Here is a 22,163-nt window from a genome sequence, read left to right as displayed (position 1 = left end):
CAGCCGGCAGGTGGCGGTGTCTGCCCGCGTGTCCGGCGGAGGAGCCCGCGCGTTCGTCTCCATTTGGTTAAAAGACGATTTTCCTTAAATCAAGACGAGGAGCCCCCGCATCATCCTTTCTTTCTGCCAGCTAACTCACTGCTCCCTCGTGAAGCAGGTCACAATCATGACCTTGTCCTTGCTGCCTGTTGCTGGGCCCTCTCCAGTTCCAACAGCAACATTTTGGCGAGCAGGACAAGAAGCACAAGGCAAAGACGAACAGGAGATGCACCTATGGCGTTCTCTGGTTAGTTCCGTGCTGCCTTTCTTGCAGTTCCAGCGCAATATTTGGGGTTTCATACTACTGAGCACTGATACAATGTTTACACAGACTTCCCCGCCAGCGGCTCCATCAGGAGCAGCAACAATTGACTCTGAGATCATCACTTTCTGCACGAGATTAGGGTTATTTTGATGAAAGCAGAGGCAAGTTGTTCCAACGACCTTTTCTAGAGAAGACGTGGGAAGCAATGTCCCGTAATGTTGAGGTTTTGGCTTCTCCGTGACTTCACAAACTGTAGAAAGAGCATGTTGCTCTTTGAGGACATCAGGCAGCGCTGTGAGATTTGGAGCGAAGCTGAGAGCGACAAGTCCACGTGCAGTGCGAACAGAGGTGCAAGTAAAAACTTCTTTCTGAGTGAGGGAAGAAGCTTAATACTTAATACTAGTAAATGCCATAGTTCTCTGGTGTGGTAAGGGCCTACATCCACTTGCCCTATTGCTTAATGCACAGCTTGCGAGACACATTTTGCCCTCATAAATTGAGAGAAGGAAAATAACTTGGCTTTAGTTTTTGTGTTGAAGAAATATAAAGGTTCTGATTTAAAAAAATAAATAAATATATAATTATTTTCCTGATCGTAGTTCAAACATTCATTGTTTCACTCAGCGACTCTAAATACCTGTATTTACTTCTACTGTGTGAGTGCTGTTAATGGCTCAGATTTAGGCCTGTGCTTCCCTCTCTGTAAACAGAGATGTGAGATTAATCCTTCTCCTGCCATCATCCTGAATTACTAGCAAGATGTCAGGGTAGACAATGCAGACTGCATCGTTCCTAAGCAAATAAGCTTTTTGTAGGATTTCTCTGGCAGTCAAGTTTCTGCTGCCTGCAAGAAAGTACAAGCAATGCATTTCACAGGCTACATTTTTATTGTGAAACCTATTACATTTTTGCTATGTGTCTGTTAATGCCACTGCAAATAAGTTCCTCTCCAAAACAAAGCTATCAGCAGATACCAACAAATTTTTCGGTTTATAAAGGAGGCTCTATTTAATTTAATGAGGTTCTGTCATCTCAACAAATTACAAAGTATTCCGCAAATATTTGAATTTATTACTTATCTTATTCCCACAAAGTAGTGGATGCTTTTGTTTAACAAATGGAGTTCACTGCTCTTCCCTTCAAGGTAAAGCATACATTGCAATCTCTCTTTTGCAGATAGTCTAAAAGCCAACCTTTTCTAAGGTATCAACAGCTGAAAATGGTCTTTGTAAATCAGTAAAGGGAGAGAATTTGCAGTGTTGCACCTAATAACCCTTATTTAAGGTACAAGCTGCTCAGGGCCCAGTAATGATTTTTAACTGATCCCAGTTCATGGTTTAGGGGCTTTCAGTATGTTTGCTGGGTTTTTACTGTGTTGAAATATAACATCCTGTGCTCTGGAACTTGGAAAAACCTAAAAGCAAGAAAACACAAGTATCGTTCCTGTATCCATGGTGTGCATGCAGCAAAATATCTTCTGCACTCTTTTCAAAGCACTCCAAATGAAACCATACCGTGAATGATATGGATTTTATTATTTTTCCTTGCTCAGCTTTCAGGGAACAGAACTCTTTTCAGCCTCATTTCAACTGAAGCATAGCCCATGTCTGTGCTGATTTCATAAATGAAAAGAAATAAGAGCTTCTCCCATGCAGAGCAACTGGCAGCTGATATTTACGGACCCAAATCCTCTAGGCATTTCTCTTCAGGAAGGTTGGAAGAGTACAGATGCACAGAGTGGACTGTTGAATTGGCAAAAAATGTTGCCATTTGCCTTTTGCCTAAGACTCAAATATTGAAAGAGAAAGATGACTTACTGAACCTTCTCTTTTTTTCATTTTCACTTTGCTATTTGTAAAGCAGAGTGTTTCTTAACATACCAGAAGCATAACATCAGCAGTAGCTTTTTAACCATCTCTGTTTCTCATCCTAATTATCACTTGCTCATCAGTTGACCTAGCAAAGAAGCTTAGTAGTAGTAGAAGCAGGGCAGTGCATATTTGTGATAGGTTGCAAAGCAAAATAGGCTTTTTCTTTTTCGATACTTACTTTTTGAGGTTTTTAACATTTATGTTTTGTATTTATTTTTACAATCAAGTTTCCATTAAAACAATTAAAAAAATGTACTGGATCACTGTAGCGTTTCTGAAAATTTTATGAACTGAAATCTCACATTAGATTCTTAAGTCATGTATGAGTCATACATTTGGAAAACTGTTATTTTCCGAAGGCAGTCATAAGAATAATCTGCTATTCAGGAACTGGTTTACAAATACATGCATATTTGTTCTGTACTTCTGTGATTTACTGTGAGTAATGGGAAGGCACTGGATAGTTTTCCAGTGTCTGTTTGACAAAAATACTAATCAAATACTAGTTGAATTGAACAAGACACTTTTAAACAAATACTGATTTGATTTTACCACCCACTCAAAAAATAAACTGTGAGGAAAAGTTAAACTGAAATTGAGAACTCTTTATTCTGCCTGTGTGGCATTAATCATTCCTCATTTGTTAGCAAATCAGCAAACAAGCTTACCGGAAAGAAAAAAAAGCTAAACAGAACAACAGAGGTTACATATGTTGGGCAGACTGAAGGGTAAAATCAGGTCTCTAACACATTTGTTTTGTAAATGGGTCAGCTTTATGCAGCCGGAATTATATGAGAAAATGGTACAAAAAGGAGGAGAAGACTACCCTGATGTTTCACATTAGAACATGTACTGTTTTTGATTTAATGAAAAGTGGGAAAAAATCATTTCAAAACCATGCAATGTGAATTAATGGAAGGAAAGAGAAGGGAGCAAGGATATGAAAGGATTCATTATTCAAGGCTACAACACGACTGTATCATCAGTAAAACACACAAAAATGTTATGAGGTTTAAATATTTACATCTTCTGCTAAGAAGTACAAGAGGTTACATCCAAAAATAGAACTGGACAACTCTTGTAAGTGCAGCTTAAAGATATTTGGTAATCATTAAGTAAATTGTTTAGGTTGATTCCTTCATGAATGTAGATCTATGTGATGATAATTTTATGTAAGACAAGAACCACACTGAAAATTCATAATGAATTATGAACAACAAGTAAGCTTTGTTATTGTTATATAAGATATTGGTAACGTTAGCAAAAATTATTGCATTATACATTGAAATTATTTCATCGCAGCCATTGTCACATTTTTATCCTAAAATGTTTGGAACTTTTTCTCAAAATTAACCAATATAGCTCTCTATCAGACTTGACTGTTGTCATCTTTTCCAAATCCTGAAATTCTTATCCAGGGATGCTAGATAAATTTTACTACGTTCCATGATGAAGTATTCCCTTGAAAGCGTTTCAGATCTACATGGACTATTTTCAGTGACAAAGGAGAAGAGTATGCTCTTTACTCTGTGTAAGAACAAGGGATACCTGAGTTGAATTCTGCAGCCCACATATTCTGTCCCAACCACTATGTACACATCTGCCCTGGAGGGGACATCTGTGATTTAACCTGACCCAGTTGCTGGCAGAGTACAAGCACAAACTCGGAGCCAGTCACCATCCCTGGAGACAGCATTTTTATCTGCAAACGTTCTTTCCCAATTGTGGTGATTGGAAAGGAAAGCTGTTTGATCCAGGGATGGAAGGGCTAGCTCCCGGCAGGGCAGCTTTGATCCAAGTCATTCACACAGGCTTCCTAAATTAGAGGGCAGAGAAGATTCCCTGCCTGTAAAGGAGACCATGGGCGGCTTCTCCAGATATTCCACTGCCTGACATGGCCTTATAATTCTCTCTGCCTGAGTTTTGTCACTGCCAAATAGGAAGAATGATACTGAATGCCTTAGAAAAGTATGTTCTGCCTTATAGAAGGAAGGTACTAAACAAGCATGAAATATTCTTAATATTTAACTTTAGGCTATGGATATGTGTTTGCATGTAATTAGGTAGTTACCTCTGCTTTTCCCTGTGCAAGTTAAGTAACTACTCTGCCTGCCCCCAATCAAGAGCCACGTGTGCATTTGCTTGTGCTCATGTTACAGCTTCTGCACACCTTGTTTCACCTTTCTGCCTCCTTTAAGACCCAGTTGGATCAGAGATAAAGCAGATAGAGTGGAAAGCAAGTTCTGCAAATGGGAGGAGTAAGAGATGCGTGCAAATTCTGGGAATCCACCTCATCCCCTACTCCACCTCTTCCCGCTACCTCACCGTGCCCGCCCCCATCTCCAACTGCTCCCTTAAACCTCTGCTGCCCTGCTCTGGAGCCAAATCTGGCAGCCCATAAAGGTGCTGCCTCGGCTGCTGGGGAGAACACTTTCAGCTGCTGACAGTACAGATGGCACCCAGTGAGATGGGGCTGAAGCTGGGCAGATGGGTGCCTCTGGGGCATCTCCTCTCCCTGCTCTTCTCCACCAGCATGGCGGTAAGTGAAGGTGCAGAGTATTAGAAAACGTGTCAGTGCTTAGAATGCTTCTGGAGAAAACTCACTGAAAGTGCTCTTGTTTCTTCTCTTCAGTACATTGCTACCAGAGAAAACTGCTGCATATTAGATGAGCGTTTTGTAAGTATCGGATCCATTTCCTTTTACATTAAGAGTCTAGTCAAAGCCTGCCTACGCCACTTAGTAACTGCCATTTGTAGCTTCATTAGATCCTCATTGTTAGCTTCAAAGCTCATTAAATGCACTGTGCTTAAATCTGTTCTTGACTGGTAGCGGTGAACATCTGCTGAGAAAGGCAGCTATGCTGCTGATAAAAGTATGTTAAAGACCCTACAAGTAACACCATGTACAAATTTCTTTCCATGTGTGGATATATATACAGCGTGAAACTAAAACCTCTCTATAAATTATGTACTACTGCAAACAGAGGCAAATGTCTATGCTTTTTTTTTCCCTGCAATCATTTGTACAAACTGTTCTCCTGCCCAAATATTCTGTTGTCCATTTTTGCTACTGAAACACTAACTATTATTATTCTTTTCTCTTTAGGGTAGCTACTGCCCCACAACTTGTGGCATTGCAGATTTCTTTAACAAATACCGTCTCACTACGGATGGTGAACTGCTAGAAATTGAGAGACTTATGCAGCAAGCTACTAACTCCACAGGATCAATAGAATATTTGATTCAACACATCAAAACCATCTATCCTGCAGAGAAGCAGACACTACCACGTGAGAATATAAAAATAGCTACATAATTGAACAAATTGTCACTGTCTTGTTTTTCTAATTTGCCAAACTGCAATAATTTCATGCCTTTGTCTATTCTTCAGAATCAGTTGAGAGTTTGACTCAAAAGTCCAAGAAAATAATTGAAGAAATTATCAGATATGAAAACACTATTTTGGCTCATGAAAATACTATACAGTAGGTATCTTTCACCTTTCATAGCACTTTATAATCCAAATCATTTTCTTTCTCTTCTTTTACTAACAATAGTTATGGCTTCCTCAGATAAGGTTTTTGTGCTTATGTTGACCGTTAGACACTGTCATTAGAAGTTCCCTTACAAGACACAGAGCAATCATGAGGATCTGAGAGTGCATTTTTGGTTCATCAGCGTTATCCATTAATTGTGCAAATAAAAGATAGGAACGTCAGGAAGCCTGGCAATGGTTTTATTTGCGTTTCTTTTGCTTCATTAGACACTGATAATTTCTTTTTTCATGAGCTATGGAGATTTTATTAATATGCATTTGTAGAGTCTACAAAATATTTGTACAATCATTTATTCTGATTAATTTTGTTGCATATATTTGAGAAAATCAGCTCAGTTGCATAGGTATAATTCATAAGTTATTACAAACTCAGTAGTGGTCTTCAGTAAACCGACACTGAAAATAGAATTGAAAACTTCATTAACTTTTCTAAAATTTGAGGCTATTTTTATTGACCTGAAAGTAGCAAAATCTCTAATTCTATAGCATTATATCAAATATGATTTAAACATTCTGATCATTCAGGCAGTTTATGTAATTTACGTAAAATTCCATACTTACGGAAGAATAATTTATAATTTGCTAACGAGAGCAAAGGAATACATTCCACAGCATTACAATCATGCATTAATTGTGTAATTAATTAATTAGTTAATTAATTACATGAGATTAAGTATGTACATTCTCATTTTGGCTGTTTTACTCAACTTTACATATCAGTGCTAAGAGAATCAACCCTTTTGCAGGGACATATGTAGCAGCATGCTAACTCAGTCGGGCATATGTGCAGGTAAACATGTATTACTGTCAGTAAGAAGCAGCTGAAGAAACAAGCTAGTTTTGTCTCTCTCTCTCCAGACAGTTGACAGATACGCATATAATGAACAGCAACAAGATCACACAGCTGAAACAAAAGATTTCTCAACTCGAGTCACACTGTCAGGAACCATGCAAAGATACTGCTGAAATACAGGAGACAACTGGAAGAGGTGCACAAAATGCTCCTTGTATGGTGGAGGTCTGATTCAGTTACAAGTACTGCCAGTTGGCATTGCAGTGATGAGGTTTTTGTGATCTTAAGGGCCATAGACTTGTGCAAAGATGTAAGACTGCAAGGTTTGGAATCAATGCTTGGATCAATTTTAGGAAGATAACTTACAATCACATTTCTGCTGATTCACTTAGAAAAACTTAACTCCAGAAGTGCTGTTTTTGTTGCTGTAGAAATTGGTGCTATGACTGCATTCTACACGTAAGTTGCTTAAATTCCATGTGAAATAACGTTCTCGTTTTCAGAGAATCATAGAATGATTCTATAGAATCATAGAATGATTTTACACAAGTCCTGTGACCTTCAGTACTTTTTTTTTATGACAATTACATTGAAACACTTAGACTAAACAGCAAACTTTGAAACAATATTTGAATTAACTGAATTTCTTACACTGAGAAAGTTGCCATATCAAATGTGAGGATAGAGTGTGAGGATAGAACTATAGCTAGATTAGTAACAATCCTTTGAATATCTTTACTTCAGATTGTCAAGATATTGCAAATAAAGGTGCAAGAAAAAGTGGTCTTTACTTCATCAAGCCTCAAAAAGCTAAGCAGCCTTTCCTAGTCTACTGTGAGATTGACACATATGGCAACGGCTGGACGGTATTACAGAGGGTATGTCACTAGTGTATTATTATCATAAGGAAGTGTACTGCATCAAGTGCTGTTTTCATTTGCTTACCTGAAGTACATAACGTGGTTTTTTTTGAGGGTTGGTTTGTTGTTGTTTTATAGAGATTGGATGGGAGTGAGGACTTCCGGAGAAATTGGGTCCAGTACAAGGAAGGATTTGGCCATCTGTCTCCAGATGACACCACAGAATTTTGGCTGGGCAATGAAAAGATTCATTTAATAACTACGCAGTCCACTCTGCCATATGCCTTGCGAATAGAACTGGAGGACTGGTCTGGCAAAAAAGGGTATTTGCTCATGAAACCTCTGAAAATGGCATCTTAAATCCTGCTCCTTTTCCAGTACTGTTAGTTTGTACAGATTTAAAAAAAGAGTGGCACTATTAGATATGTCAAGATGCATAAGATATGCACGGGCTCCTGAACTCAAAACTGTGACAGCAGCCCTCACATGTACATGTCTGAAGGCCACATGCCAGAAGCCCTCGTTGATTTGGCAGAATGAATCTGTTTCTCCTCTTCAAAGTTTCCTCAGTTATGCCTTCCATTCTCCAGGAGGGCTTACTACGTTTCCTATTTCTTGAGATACCTGTCTCTTCCTTCCACCAAGAACTTCCTCATGACTTGAGCAAGCCTAAGCAGTAGGAACTTGGTAGATAAACACATAAGAGGGTGTGTAATGTAGGTCTTCTGTGCATCACTAAAGAACAGTAGAGTCAAAAAAACACATCTAATGGTGGATGACAAAAACTGATTGGATGTCTGTTATTGAACCAATTCACACGGTTGATTAAAAATAACCCTTTTACAAAATTACATGCTAAGATGGCTTAAATCCCTTTTCTGCAGTTCTAACATCTATGTATATTTCATTTGTGCACATACTAGGAATGCAGCATGCTTATGTTCACTATTATCCTCTGTTAATAGCACTGCTGACTATGCGGTATTCAAAGTGGGAACTGAAGAAGACAAGTACAGATTGACCTATGCCTACTTTATTGGTGGCGAAGCTGGAGATGCCTTTGACGGCTTTAATTTTGGAGATGATCCAAGTGACAAATCCTATACCTACCATAATGGCATGCGCTTCAGCACCTACGATAATGACAATGACAACTTTGAGGGCAACTGTGCCGAGCAAGATGGATCTGGATGGTGGATGAATAGATGCCATGCTGGTCACCTCAATGGACAATATTATATAGGTGAAATATCTCCTAAATACCTAATTTCACATGGACAAATGTAACAAAGGACATCACATTTCAATGTCAAAGGAAAATGGGTCACTTTCATTGAGAATATTTTGTCATCTGGTTTTTCCAAAGCTGATGTAGTGCATTCTTTTCAATAATTGTTTATATTGACACCAATTTGTGGCAGTTCTCCAGCCCAAAATGGAATTCTTGGCCCTGATAGAAGCAAAGAGAGGGAGAGCGACACTGTGTGCAGTGTGTTAGTGTACCCAGGGATGTCACAGAGGTGTTGGTGCCACAACTATGTAAGGGATGGGCACATTAATGATTTAGAAACAACTAAATATTTTGCTCAAATTGCTACTTTTAGGTGGTGTGTACACATCTAAAGATGCTGGCTCAGATTCATATGACAATGGCATTATATGGGCAACATGGCGTGACCGGTGGTACTCCATGAAGAAAACTACAATGAAAATCATCCCATTCAACAGACTCTCAATAGATGGACAGCAGCACTCAGGCAGCATCAAGCAGGTTTGAACATTGGACAGAGGAGATATTTAAAATAACAACAAAATATGGTTATAATTGCAAGTACAAAGCATGGACAGCTGAAATGTTGTATCTACTGCATCTTGGATGCGTCAGCTTTGTTTACCATTTCATCACAGAAATATTTGCGTTTTGATTTTAGTATACCTTCCTTTTCACTGTTTCTTTTAACAAATAGATAAGTAGATAGTCCCAGGACTGCAAATAATTCCTTGTCTTCATGTGTTCTAATTGCTGAACTTTAAATTTCCAACTAGTATAAATATGTATGAACACAGTCAACATATCATAATTAAGCCTTATGTACTTCATCTTTCTTTAGAAAAACATTCAAATACTGTCTTTTTTTCTCTTTTTTTTCTATTCCAGGTTGGAGACTCATAAAAGGACAATTTAATAAAGACTGACCTGGATGGAGAAAATAAATCTTTTATTTGTTCGACACTGAACTTATCTCACCTTCCACAGTTTGGACATCAGTGTTGTGAAATGCCACTGACTATAAAATGCCAAATGGTTTTCCTTGAGCAGTGCTTACCTCTTTACATGGTTATTTTTTCTGTACACATTCCCAATAAATTTTTGATTATCACAGAATAGCTGAGTTTGCTATTTATGTTCTATTATTGGCCAAACACAACACAGTAAACACTGTGACTGCTGGAAGGATACTCTGATCAAATCTGGTTCAGTTATTCCTTCTCTTTATTTAGAAGTGTGTGTTGGAGCTATTTCTCCATAAAACGTGGCTAGCTTTCAACAGTCTTCACTTTGTTTTCTGATGAAATTCTTAGTTTGTGACACAGATCAAAGTACATTTGAAAGGGACCTAGTTTACTGCTAGAGCTGCTTGAGCAAACATACAGCAGGTTAGGAAGTGTACTATCAATGACAAAGGTATTTTACTCAACAGCATGCATATTAGCAGGTTTCTCAAATATTATTCAAAATAAATGTTTGGTTTTCTATATAGCACATAATACTACACTGTACAAGTATTATAACTGAATACCACATTTATAAACTTATTAAATTATTCTAATGTTTTTTAGCATCATTTTCAGACCAAACTAATATCATTTTTAGTATTAATTAATTATGTTTTAGTTCCATTTGCTTTTACTATGTGTGGTAATAATTTTTCAGTGACCCACACTGACAGCACAGATCAATAAAAGCAGAGTTTGAGATGCTGTCTGAATGTAATCACTCAGAATGTTTGATGAGTATTTCTGGGTAAGGGGTTTAGAAAATCATATTACTTTTGTGGATACATTAATCAACAAAATATGCAGAGAGAGCTAGAATAGAAATATATATGTCAAGCTGATACATAAAGAAAAGCATCCTAGTCTTTATTTTTAGCTACCATTGAATAGCCAGGAGTTCACCTGGCATTTCTGAATAGCACATTTAAATGGCTTTTTTAGAGACAGGGAAACATTACACAAGTAAGATGGACCTCAAAGGCCATTTATGCCACCTTGACACTTTTCCTGCTGAGGTGAGCAGGTCTATGTCTAGTTTGCAGCCAAGCTGCTTTGCTTGAGTCTGAATGTCTACAGCACAACAAGCTGCTATCCACTTATTGCTTATATATATATCGTTTTGAGTGGCCAAGCCACTTTCACTTTCTGTTTTCAGTTTAACTCCATCTATGATATGACTTTAAAAGTTGTTTTATTTATATATGTACAACATGGAATTAAGAAGTATTCCTTTCTACTCTGTTACTTTGATCTCTGAATCCGCATTTCTCTAGGTCTGAACTGCTCTCCCACTCTTTTTGCTGCAATGCCTTATTTTATGAGGATATGCTGTAAAAACAAATATTCCACTGGTGTGACCTGGCATTTTATGGATTGCTAATCAGAACTAAGACTAACTCATTCTTTCATTTGGTTTGCTGATTGGTGTTCTGAGGTCTCACAAATAATTTTGAGCCTCTTTGGAGAGGACTAGAGATATGGAGGGTTAGAGCTGCTGAATCCAAGAAGCCTGATCGTTCACAGAAGTCTTGTGCCAGGACTCATGACAGGGTCTGCCAGACACTGCAGGTATATTCTGTGGGCCTTGAAAGAACACCGTCAAGAATCATGCCTTTTGGAGATCTTTTTCTACTGCTTCCAACCATGGAACTATCAGAAAGGGACCTGAACAGATCTTCTGTTTCTTCTGTCTCGTAGAGAGAAATTAATGCTCTCACATTTTGTGGGTTTGTTTGTTTGTTTTTGTTTGTTTCTTTGTTTTACAAGTAAATACATTGTGTTTTGACTTAATGCCTCTGTTTTGTATTCTGAAAGATCTTATTTATCTTCCCTAAATCAGTCTAAAATTGCACAAGGCCTACAGGGCATAGCGTACATAATATAGCATAGCACTTTATATTTAGGCAAATCTATCCCCCTCTGAGTTCCTGAGATTTCATCACAGGACTTGGGTGCTATCCACTGCCTTCCTTTCATACCCTATGCTTGCTGTCACCCTTCCTATTTGTCAGACCACTGTAGCACAAAGCATAGGAATTGGGAGCAGAAATATTTTCCTTTTGGCCCTGTTGGAGCGAGGATTGGACCAGATGGATCCAAAGATCCCTTCCTACCTCATCCATTCTGGGGTTCTGTCATTCTGGCTCACATCCTGGGCTCACAAATCAGCCCTAAATCCCAGACTCCTCAACTATTGCTGTGGCAACCTGCCAAGAGTAGGGCAGCCGAGCAGTAAACTGCACTTCTGTCCTTTGATCATGAATTAAAGGTAAACCCAAAGTTTATCTAGCTCTTAGCCTGTAACCTTTATAAACAAACACACAGAGAAGTGACTGGATGATTGCAACAAGAAAGCAAAGGTACAGGCTGAAGGTCAGGCACAGGTTCAGCCATCAACTGGAAAGTCTGAGAAGCTCCTCTTCTACCCCAGCCCCACACAGCAATCCCCTTCACACAAAGCAGGAAAGCCCTCTTGGTTAACCTAATCCTTATGGTCACTTACCAGTTACCAGTTACTCAGTCCCCTAGGCCTGCTGACTGAGTTTTACTTGGACCAGAGCTTAAGTTTTTTCATGATTGAAGGTCATCAGTGGGCCCTCGCAGCCACTCAGGCATTGTAAAGCTGGCTGCTCCAGAGCCCCAGTGTTAAGCAGAGAGCTACAGCTGATGTCAGTGGTATCTGCACATACAGACTATTCTGAAGACCCAGAGTATCAAAATGGATCCCAAAAGCTACAAACTACCTCAGAACTTAGCCTTCTCACCAGGTTTCTGCAGCAGTGAAACAGGTAAAGTAGTGTTCCATGAATAAGCGGTTGGCATTGGAATAGTTGGGTGATGAGCACAGTAGGAAAATCTTTGACATTTTAAACAGTTGGCAGAAAAGAATGCACAGCTTTCAGCAGCACTGTCCATATTACATGCAGTCGGGAAGAGGGTGTGTTGGGCAGGAGCACCACAGGCGACACAACAGTACAGCAGATGATGTGACTGTACACACAAGGAGGGCACACAGGGATTGCATGTGCAGTTCTTGTGCTCCTGAGCACCAAAGGCACAAGGTGTGATCTTCAAGCAGAGATTTTGATAAGCCAAATTAGAACTCATTGGTGCAAGTGGGAGACTGTCTGTGGACACCAGCAGATATTGCATATAGCTCATTTAACTCTGTCCTTTTAAATAACTCATCACAATCCTGCAAGTCTTCCTCTCATTGTGATCTTTTTGTCCTTTAAGCATTTTCTTGCTTGAGCTTTTTATGATTCTTTAAGATCATTATAATTCTTCCACAGCACCATTACAACAGAGTGAACTAAATTGCATTGGACTTGGACTGGGAAGGCATCTTCAGTCTTGCCACTGCTGAGATCAGCAGTGGAGTACGCATGTGTGTCATTGAACCAATGCACACAATAGTATAAAAATAACCCTTTTACAAAATTACATGCTAGGACAGCTTAAAATGGCATAGCATTTATGTGCGTAACTCTTTTGTCTGCTTTGAGTGCAGGAGCTTCCTTATGGACAGCACAGACATGGATAGCTGATCCTCAGACAGCAAAGATAACGTGGAGTCTGCTTGGACATTCGTTGCTAAAGTTAGCTGAGCTGTTCCATTTCTGAAATGGGAAGAAGTTGTTGCATCATGGTATTAGTGGCACTGCCCAGAATTCAACAGAACAATTCACAAAGCTGTGGGAAATTGAAATAAACAATACTTTTCAAGTATGCACAGGTAAGATTAAGCTTTAAATATAATAGAAATCTCCAGTCATACAAAAACAGATTTTGATGGTGTAGGTGTAAATCAGCGACATAAATCAATGTAGCACCATCCTATCCATCTGCTCTGTTTCTTGTAACCTGAGAATATGACTTATTCTTAGTGATATTTGTATGAGTTCTGTTCTAATTTAAGAGGGTTTACGGAGACAAGAGAAGCATGCAATCCAAAGCCAGACAAGGGAGGAAACAAAGGGTCCAGTTCAACTTCAGTGAACCTTATGTGGAGAGTGATGAAGCCTTCTGAAGGCAGAAGACAAGGAAAAGCAGAGAAACAGAGTAAGGAAAAAACCCATGGTGTTGCTGCAATGGATCTGAATTTTGAATTTAAAATGTTGTGCAATATCAGAGTCAAGCTTAAATATGGCTCTGTAGAACAGAGTACAATGAGCAACCTGCAGATGATGGACAGTTTTGTGAATACCAGTTTCCTCCTAATTTCTGCTCACTGTGGTAGCAACTTTTAATATGGCATCTTTAAGCATTTGACAGTCACATACAGTATTCCCCAATAACACAATGGCTTGTTAAAGATCTCACAGTAGCAACGCATTTTAATCAATTCCTATACACAAACTATAGCAATTTTAAAAGTACCTATTTTCTGCCCCTTAAAAAGATCTAGTAATTCTCAACTTTTTTTTTTTTCTTTTTTTTTTCTGGGACATTTTCAAATACCACTTTATTGTGTTCTTCATAAATATGTGTGCAACTCACACAGTTCATTTCAATTAACAAAAAGTCTGTCTAAGAAAGAAGATGACGCTAAACAAGGTGTGTGTTATACAAACACCAGCAGTGTCCAGCTGTAGAAACATATGCAAACTGAGCTATGCAGTCCTCAGGGATTCATTTCTGTTGACAAACCATAGTAAACTTTCTTACACTGGTACTTGCTTCAGAAGGCCCAATGGTTTTCATGAGCATGGAATTGCAAAGAAACGACAAAGCAACGACTTTCAAATATCAACTGCTTGATTGCATTAGCTAAATTCTGGCCACACAGCATGTGTTTTCCATCAGTTAAGTATTGCTGGCTCCTGCTAGCACCTGCATACACCCTAGATGAACAACCATTTACAAGAAATCAAGCTTGAAGCAGATATATTATTCTTTTTCTTTCCTGGAATACACAGTGTTGCCCTCATGGTGGTGCTGTACAAATTTATCTGGAGCAAATAACACCACAAACTTGTGCAAGAGGCCTTAGGTAATCAACTCAGGACATCTGGCATGTTTTGTCTCCAAACAGAAGGGAGAATAATGATTAATCTCAGCTCTTCAGCAAGGTTTAAATTGCATCAAAAGACAGAGGAGAGCATCCTCTCATCCACAGTTCTGCTCGCTCTTCTCCGAAGATGATACCGTTGAGGATACTCTGTGTGTTGCTCTGCCTCAACTTAGCTTGGGTATGAGTTTGTTTACTTCATTCTTTCCATATCTCTTTGATTTGAAGAGTAAATGTTTATTTAATCTGCATTAATCAGATGTATGTTTGCTGTCACCTATCTGGTCAAATTCAATGCACATACATACGCACAAGCTTACTGTGACTACTTCACTGCTGGACTTTCATAGCAGCAGTTCTTGAATATCCAGTTCTGTTTTGCTTAATTCAGTCTTGTTGAACCTGCCTGCCTTCAGAAAAGCAAAGCAAATAAATTAACATGAATTCATAGATTCGCAGGTGCTGCTGTGAGACTTAAAGCTGGCTGAATTGGATGCTAGAGGCTCCAGCCAGTCATGAATTTTCAATTTCACAAATTTTAGGATGAATTATAATTTCTTTTCTACTGTCTCAGTTTACTTCAACTGCATTTTTCAGCTACAAATGATGCACAATGACTTTATTCTAAAATACCAATTTAAAAACAGTGATTCTTGTGGCTGCAAAAACAGATTAAACTAGAATCTAAGCAAGATTACAATAGATTATCATATACTATATTATAATATATAATGTAATATTTATTACATAAAATAAGCAAGAAGCAATTTTTAGATAAGGAAAGTGATAATCTTGATTTTCTACTACGCTAACATAACCTTGCCATTTTTTTTAACTTATGTTTCAGCAAATAATCATAGATTAGTCTTTGTCTTTCTCTTTGTGACTGTGTTTTGAAGGAAGAGAATGCTCTCACAAATTGCAGAAATTACTGGGAGCAGATCTGGCTAAACAGAAGCAGTCCTGTTGGAGCTGCCAGTGCTGAAAGGGCACAGACCACCTAAAATTAAAGGTTTTATTGGTTACTTTTAGTGGACCCTTGGGCCAAGATGAATCAAACCAATGTGAAACTGCTGAGTTCACTAATGACAATCCAGTTCCACAGGGCTGAGGTTCTGGCTCTGAAGGCTGTAATTAGAAAACTTTCTCCGCATGAGAATTAATCATCTTTTTCAGCATGAATTATACTGCTTGGTAAGAACGTAATGCATATACAGAGAAACCTAGGCAGATCTAATTAGGTCTCTAGCAAATTCCTTCACTTTTTATGAAAAAGAATCATTTTCCAGTTCTTTACTGAGCAATAATGCAGTAAGAACCCTTACAGCATTTTGGTTTAGAATTAGTTGGTATAATTGCACTTCAGTTTCTCAGATTTCAAGAAAAACTCAGTACATTTGTTTCTGTTCCTTCCATTAGTAAAGTGCAATCCACCCATCACTGACATTATTATTTTCATTACAATGTTATCAGTTTTCTTGTTCTTTATGCCAACCAAAACAGTGCTACAAGCTTATGGGACTAAAACCAGAGACACTAATGAATGGGAAAACTCATTTCATGCATATCTCCAAGCCAGTTTTGAGTAGGCAGAAGGAGTAGAATGAAAACAAAAATTTAGGAATATGAAAGCAAGTGAAAATAGAACACAGATGTTTCAAAGTTAACTAATGTCAATCTAATTTCAAGCTAATTTTGCATTTACACACAGAGCTCAAGATTGTCTTGTAAAGATATTATCATTGTATACTCTAAGCACCATCCATTCTCCACATGAGCATTAATTTTAAGAGTGGTAAAGCTTTATTCTGACAAAATAAACAAAACCACAAGAAATGCCTTTACGCTGTTGGAAGATGCGTTCCACAAGGCTGCACTTTCCACAGCAGCAGTGCCACTGAGTGCTTGAGGATATCGGCTTTTCATTTCCATTTTCTTGACCGCTGCTCCGACAGCCACAGTTTTGTGCTTCTTCTTATTCCTCCCCCCAGGCTCAGGATGGGGAGACCACCTTTGAAAAGGAGGGTGCAGCCGGACGTGGCCCCAGGATCGTGGAGCACATGCACCAGTCCTCCTGCAAGTATGAGAAGAACTGGCCTATGTGTGTGGACGATGACTGGGTGAGCAATGAGCCCAGGGGACAGCAGGGCAGTCACAGACAGGAGCAGAGTGCTCCTGTGGCTTCTGTGCTTTTGGGCCTTAGTCTGGGGGATGATGGGTGGCCCTTTATACTGGGGCAGCATGGGGAAGCGTCCTGGGGAAAGGCAAGAAGCAAAGCGGAGCTGCAGTGAAATCAAGGGGGAAAGAAAGAAAAGAAAGAATATTTTTTGGGTGGGGGAGGCTGGGAAAAATCATTCTGAAAGAGAAAGATAAAATAGAAAGAACCAATAAAAAGAAAAATAGAAGTTCTTTTCATGATTTTGATGTTGCTGCTCTTGGAGTTAGTAAGAGAAATGCACTTGAAAGAAAGACTTGTAACAAAGGAGAATATGTAGAAAGAACTGAAAATTTTTAGGAGGTCTGATGACAAGGCATTCAGTAAAAGCTTTCCAATGGCTGACTGAATGTCTGTGTATAAACTGTTGGTTTGTCTATCTCTTGCCTCTTGCATCTCTGTGCTACATTTCTAAGACGTAATCTTGCCAAAGAGCTGTAATGCATAAGAACGTGAGGCTTTTCTGAGGAAAGTTCTGCTTAAACGAATGGGCCTAGGGCATCCTTGCTCAAACAGAACAGCTAACTTCTCTTTACAGCAGTCTTTTGAAAAACAAATGTGGTGAGATTATTATTTTGGTTTTATTATTACCGTTATTAATATTGTTACTGTTATTATTGTGGTTTTGTTTAATTTTGTTTCTACTCTTAAGGAACAGAGGAAAATGAAAATAAAAGATTCCTCACTCCCACTTAAGACAGGATTCTATGCATACCTTTCAGCAATTCCACTGCACCAGTGTCAGAGGCACAAGATGTGAAGGGTCAGCTGTGAGGTGTCTTGCTCCAAGTCATACAAGCCCTTTTCAAAGTCACTGCATGAATAGGACAGCAGAAGTCACATAATACTGCCCTAAGTTTTATTAGAGGGTTATTGCTGGTTTAAACATATTGATTTAAAAAACAAAAGGCATGCTCATGGAGATTTTAACACAATTATTTCTCTTCCACTTTTAGGGTATAAAATGTCCATCAGGCTGCAGAATGCAAGGAATAATTGATGACACGAACCAGGATAACAGTCACAGAATAGAGAAAATTAGGCAGCAACTTGCAGACAGTCAAAACAACTATAAAACGTCCAATCGGGTAATTGTGGAAACCATAAATATACTAAAGCCTGGTCTGGAGGGTGCCCAGCGTAAGTATTCCCCTAGTTTTATTATCCATTGCTAATTTTTGACCGTGTGCGTGTTAGCAATACTTTGTGGAACACATGCTACACTGGACCTGATTAACAAAAGCCAGAACAAACATGGTGATATACAACTCTTAACTACTAACTTGTAAAAGGTAATGTAATTTTTACCAGCTTTGTGTTACAAGAAATTTGTTCTTAATATCTGTTTATATTGCCTATTTTAAAATACGATGCACTTCTAGGAAAGAAAATCACACCTGCATACCTGACCGTGATGCATTTCTCTTTCAGAGCTGGATGAGAATTACGGTCATGTGTCAGCAGAACTGAGGAGGAGAATTGTGACATTAAAGCAGCGAGTTGCCAATCAAGTGAACAGAATTAAAGCTCTGCAGAACAGCATCCAGGAGCAGGTGGTGGAAATGAAGCGTTTGGAGGTAGGCAGCCACTGCACCATTCCCACTGTTCGCCGAGCCTAGCTACAGGAGGGTCTGTTATTTACACAGTGCCTGGTGAGCAGTGCTCCATGCAGAAAGAAAATACAATGCAATCCTCTCAGGATCTGCCCCAGTGAGGCAAATTCCCCAATGAGCTGCTTTCTGTGGGCCTTGTTTTATCTTTCCTGCTATGTGGGAAGAGGTATGAACTCAGGAGGGCCCTTTGTCCCATCTGCTCTTGGACAGGCAGCTGGGATTCCTGATGCTGTATTTACTGGTAATCAGCTCCATGGAGGGCACTTCTCCACTTGTGAGGAGCTGCTGGGCAACAAAGACCAGGAGAGAGGCCCTGTCCTTTTGTGATGCTGCCCAGCAGCCACCAGCCCCAGGAGTACACACTTAGGCCCAAAACAGCAGGAGCAGAAACTGTAAACATTCCAAGAATATCTATATCTCTCCATGGAGCTTATGTGCACTGTGTATTGTGTGTGATAGATTTCAAAATGGAGCTTTGGAAAAGCTCATCTGTAGATGGGAGGTACCAGGGCAGCTCCCCATTTTTCCCAGCCCAGGTAAAGGATACACTAGCTTGAGAAAATTCAGGAAAGTTCCCTAATGCAGTTATTTCTCTGTTTATGTAGGTGGACATTGATATTAAAATACGAGCTTGCAAAGGAAGCTGTGCAAGAAGTTTTGATTACCAGGTGGACAAAGAAGGCTATGACAACATCCAGAAGCAGCTTACCCAGGCCAGCTCCATTGACATGCACCCAGACTTTCAAGCAACCACCTTGAGCACACTGAAAATGAGGCCTCTTAAGGACTCGAATGTTCCCGAACATTTTAAGCTCAAGCCTCCACCAGAAATGCAAGCTCTGAATGTATTTAATAACATCAAGCAGATGCAAGTGGTATTAGAAAGACCAGAAACAGACTCAAGGCCCTCCCAAGGCGAGACCTTTTACCATGTGGCAGAAGCAAGGGGGGATTCTTCACCTCCCCACACCAGCAAATTAGTTACTTCTGCTCATGGGAGAGAAACCCCTAGCCTGGTAGATAAAACCTCCTCTGTCCATAGATGCACCAGAATTGTCACCAAGAAAGTCATTAGTAGCCCCGATGGTCCTAGAGAAGAAATAGTTGAAAAAATGGTTTCCTCTGATGGCTCAGACTGCTCCCATTTACAAGGAGGACGAGAAGGAAGCACTTACCATTTTAGTGGGACAGGTGACTTTCACAAGCTAGACAGGTTTCAGCCAGATCTAGAGTCGTTCTTCACCCATGACTCTGCCACTGGTAGCAGGCACTCTGTTAGCTCGAGCACCACCACAACCAGCAGCCGTGTGACTGGGGCGGGCAGCAGCCACCTAGGTACTGGAGGGAAAGACAAATTCACAGACTTAGGAGAGGAGGAAGAAGATGATTTTGGAGGACTTCAGCCATCTGGATTTGCTGCCGGCAGTGCAAGTCACTCCAGGACTGTAGTGACCAGTTCCTCTTCTAGTTTCAACAAGGGAGGCTCCACTTTTGAAACCAAGTCACTAAAGACCCGTGAAATATCTGAGAGGCTAGGTGGGGTGCAACATGATCAGAGTGCAGAGGATACCCCAGACTTTCAGGCGCGCAGCTTCAGACAAGCAGCAATGAGTACAAGAAGAGACTACAGTGGGAAAGGTACACAGAAGTAGTAATTGAGGTAGTGGAGCCAAATTCAATTAATAACCAAACTGACAGAATGTTTTCAGATACTGCAGTATAACAGTGTGATGATAAAATGCCAGAACTGTGTCTGATTGTTGCCACTTTGGAGATAAAAGGGAAAATATATCACTAATACTCGGGTATTGCATAGACAATTAGCAATTTAAGATCTGTGTAAGGTTTTCCTCTCTCAATTCTTTTTAATGTTTTGCCTGTCACTAAACTTTATGTAGTCCAAGACACATTTAACAAATTTTCCTCAGATCTATTGCTGCTTGGATTCCTCTGAACTTTTTATTAAACTTTACTGATAACTCCTGTCAAACCAGATCAACTTTTTTTTTAGACTGCGATGATATCCGCCAGAAACACACTTTTGGTGCCAAAAGTGGCATTTTCAAAATCAAGCCAGAGGGATCCAGTAAGGTTTTGTCAGTTTATTGCGACCAAGAGACCACTTTGGGAGGATGGCTATTGATCCAACAGAGAATGGATGGATCAGTGAATTTTAACCGTACGTGGCAAGACTACAAGAGAGGTTTCGGCAGCGTGGATGGCAAAGGGCGAGGAGAGTTGTGGCTGGGCAATGAGAACATCCACTTGCTGACTCAGAACGACACTCTGCTTCGAGTAGAGTTAGAGGACTGGGATGGAAATGCTGCATATGCAGAGTACATCATGCAGGTAGGGACTGAAGCAGAAGGCTATGCCCTGGCTGTGTCCTCCTACGAGGGGACTGCTGGGGATGCACTGGTTGCTGGCTGGCTGGAGGAAGGCTCTGAGTACACGTCCCATGCTCAGATGCAGTTCAGCACCTTCGACCGGGACCAAGACCGCTGGGAGGAGAGCTGTGCTGAGGTGTACGGGGGCGGCTGGTGGTACAACAGCTGCCAGGCAGCCAATCTCAATGGCATTTACTACCCAGGGGGCCACTACGACCCCAGATACAATGTTCCATATGAGATCGAGAACGGAGTAGTCTGGATACCATTTAGAGCCTCCGATTATTCCCTCAAAGTTGTTAGAATGAAAATCAGACCCCTGGATACCTTGTAGAAGGACAGGCATTTAATATATGTGTCACAACTAAAAGTCGGAAATGTCTTTTATATATCTATGTGTGTGATGTATCTTTACCCTATGAATTTGAAGGCAACATGGCACATCTATGGCATACAAAATAAACTGATTAATTATTAACAAAACAGTTCTTTCATCTTGTTTATAACTGACAAAACTTTTCAAGGAAATGTTGATTTTAAAAACCTTATATAAATCTCTGCAATCTTTTGTCCCGTTAGTGCTTTTTACTACAGGTTTAGTTTGACAGCTTTAAATGTTGAAATCTCGCAGAATGATATCCCTAATGTCCTCATGCACGGTTAAGCAATTGTTCTGAAATGGGAATTGAAAAATGACATAGTGCTGTGATATTCTAAACTACAATTTGAGTTTATCTTGATGGTGATGGGGAAGAGAAGTCTTGAGTATTCTCCTTTTGGCAATGGTAGTGATATCAATCTACTGAAGAAATAATTCAAAGTGACAGTGCTCTTCGGAGCAAGTCAACAACCTGAACTCCAACTTAGTAACATTTTCCAGACTTAATTACTTACTTCAGCTGAGGAGAAAAATCGCGAGTGGCACCTGTATCAAAGTTTCTGTCTCAAATTTTCTCACAATCATGTAATATTTAAACGCCAATTTTACAACTTCATCTTTAGAACTGAAAATCCATTTATTTTCTCTCAGGCTTATTCATTGTCAGGGGCATAAAAGGCCTCATGGATGGAAGACTTTGTTATAGCTGTTTGTACTGGATAGAGTGGGACATACAAAGTGTACTGCCTACATTCCAGCAGATATGTCACCTATGCAGAGCCAGGCAGAATATCAAGTTTGAAAACAGATCCTCATCAAGCTCATTGTTCTACACAAGTGGAAGACATAAATGGAGGCAGAGATCAAGCCATAAAACTTATCACTAAAACAAGGCAA

At 39.6% G+C, this 22,163-nt stretch overlaps 2 protein-coding genes across 2 annotated transcripts; both read left to right on the top strand.

The window, feature by feature from the left end:
• The first annotated feature begins 4,552 nt into the window (after positions 1 to 4,552).
• On the top strand, positions 4,553 to 9,770 carry FGG (fibrinogen gamma chain). The gene is made up of 10 exons (XM_003205351.4): positions 4,553 to 4,714; positions 4,808 to 4,852; positions 5,282 to 5,465; positions 5,567 to 5,660; positions 6,590 to 6,720; positions 7,269 to 7,402; positions 7,523 to 7,707; positions 8,350 to 8,627; positions 8,989 to 9,155; positions 9,543 to 9,770. Exons 1-10 carry the CDS (start codon positions 4,628 to 4,630, stop codon positions 9,555 to 9,557), a joined length of 1,320 nt encoding a protein of 439 aa, XP_003205399.2. The 5' UTR covers positions 4,553 to 4,627; the 3' UTR covers positions 9,558 to 9,770.
• A 4,976-nt stretch (positions 9,771 to 14,746) lies between these two features.
• FGA (fibrinogen alpha chain) lies at positions 14,747 to 21,372 on the top strand. The gene is made up of 6 exons (XM_003205350.3): positions 14,747 to 14,853; positions 16,664 to 16,792; positions 17,844 to 18,027; positions 18,319 to 18,464; positions 19,106 to 20,138; positions 20,512 to 21,372. Exons 1-6 carry the CDS (start codon positions 14,803 to 14,805, stop codon positions 21,219 to 21,221), a joined length of 2,253 nt encoding a protein of 750 aa, XP_003205398.1. The 5' UTR covers positions 14,747 to 14,802; the 3' UTR covers positions 21,222 to 21,372.
• Positions 21,373 to 22,163: the final 791 nt, after the last annotated feature.

This window comes from Meleagris gallopavo, chromosome 4 (assembly GCF_000146605.3).
Source record: "Meleagris gallopavo isolate NT-WF06-2002-E0010 breed Aviagen turkey brand Nicholas breeding stock chromosome 4, Turkey_5.1, whole genome shotgun sequence".
NCBI classification, from domain to species: domain Eukaryota; kingdom Metazoa; phylum Chordata; class Aves; order Galliformes; family Phasianidae; genus Meleagris; species Meleagris gallopavo.
The sequence above is the reverse complement of the archived record's forward strand: the minus strand, read 5'-3'. Positions and strand labels throughout refer to the sequence as shown.

Excerpts from the sequence above, each read along its gene's own strand:
- FGG (XM_003205351.4), top strand. The coding sequence starts at position 4,628 with ATGGCACCCAGTGAGATGGGGCTGAAGCTGGGCAGATGGGTGCCTCTG. Across the intron at positions 4,715-4,807 it reads TCTTCTCCACCAGCATGGCG|TACATTGCTACCAGAGAAAA; the intron begins GTAAGTGAAGGT and ends TCTTCTCTTCAG. Across the intron at positions 4,853-5,281 it reads GCATATTAGATGAGCGTTTT|GGTAGCTACTGCCCCACAAC; the intron begins GTAAGTATCGGA and ends TTTTCTCTTTAG.
- FGA (XM_003205350.3), top strand. The coding sequence starts at position 14,803 with ATGATACCGTTGAGGATACTCTGTGTGTTGCTCTGCCTCAACTTAGCT. Across the intron at positions 18,028-18,318 it reads TGGTCTGGAGGGTGCCCAGC|AGCTGGATGAGAATTACGGT; the intron begins GTAAGTATTCCC and ends TTTCTCTTTCAG. Across the intron at positions 18,465-19,105 it reads TGGAAATGAAGCGTTTGGAG|GTGGACATTGATATTAAAAT; the intron begins GTAGGCAGCCAC and ends CTGTTTATGTAG.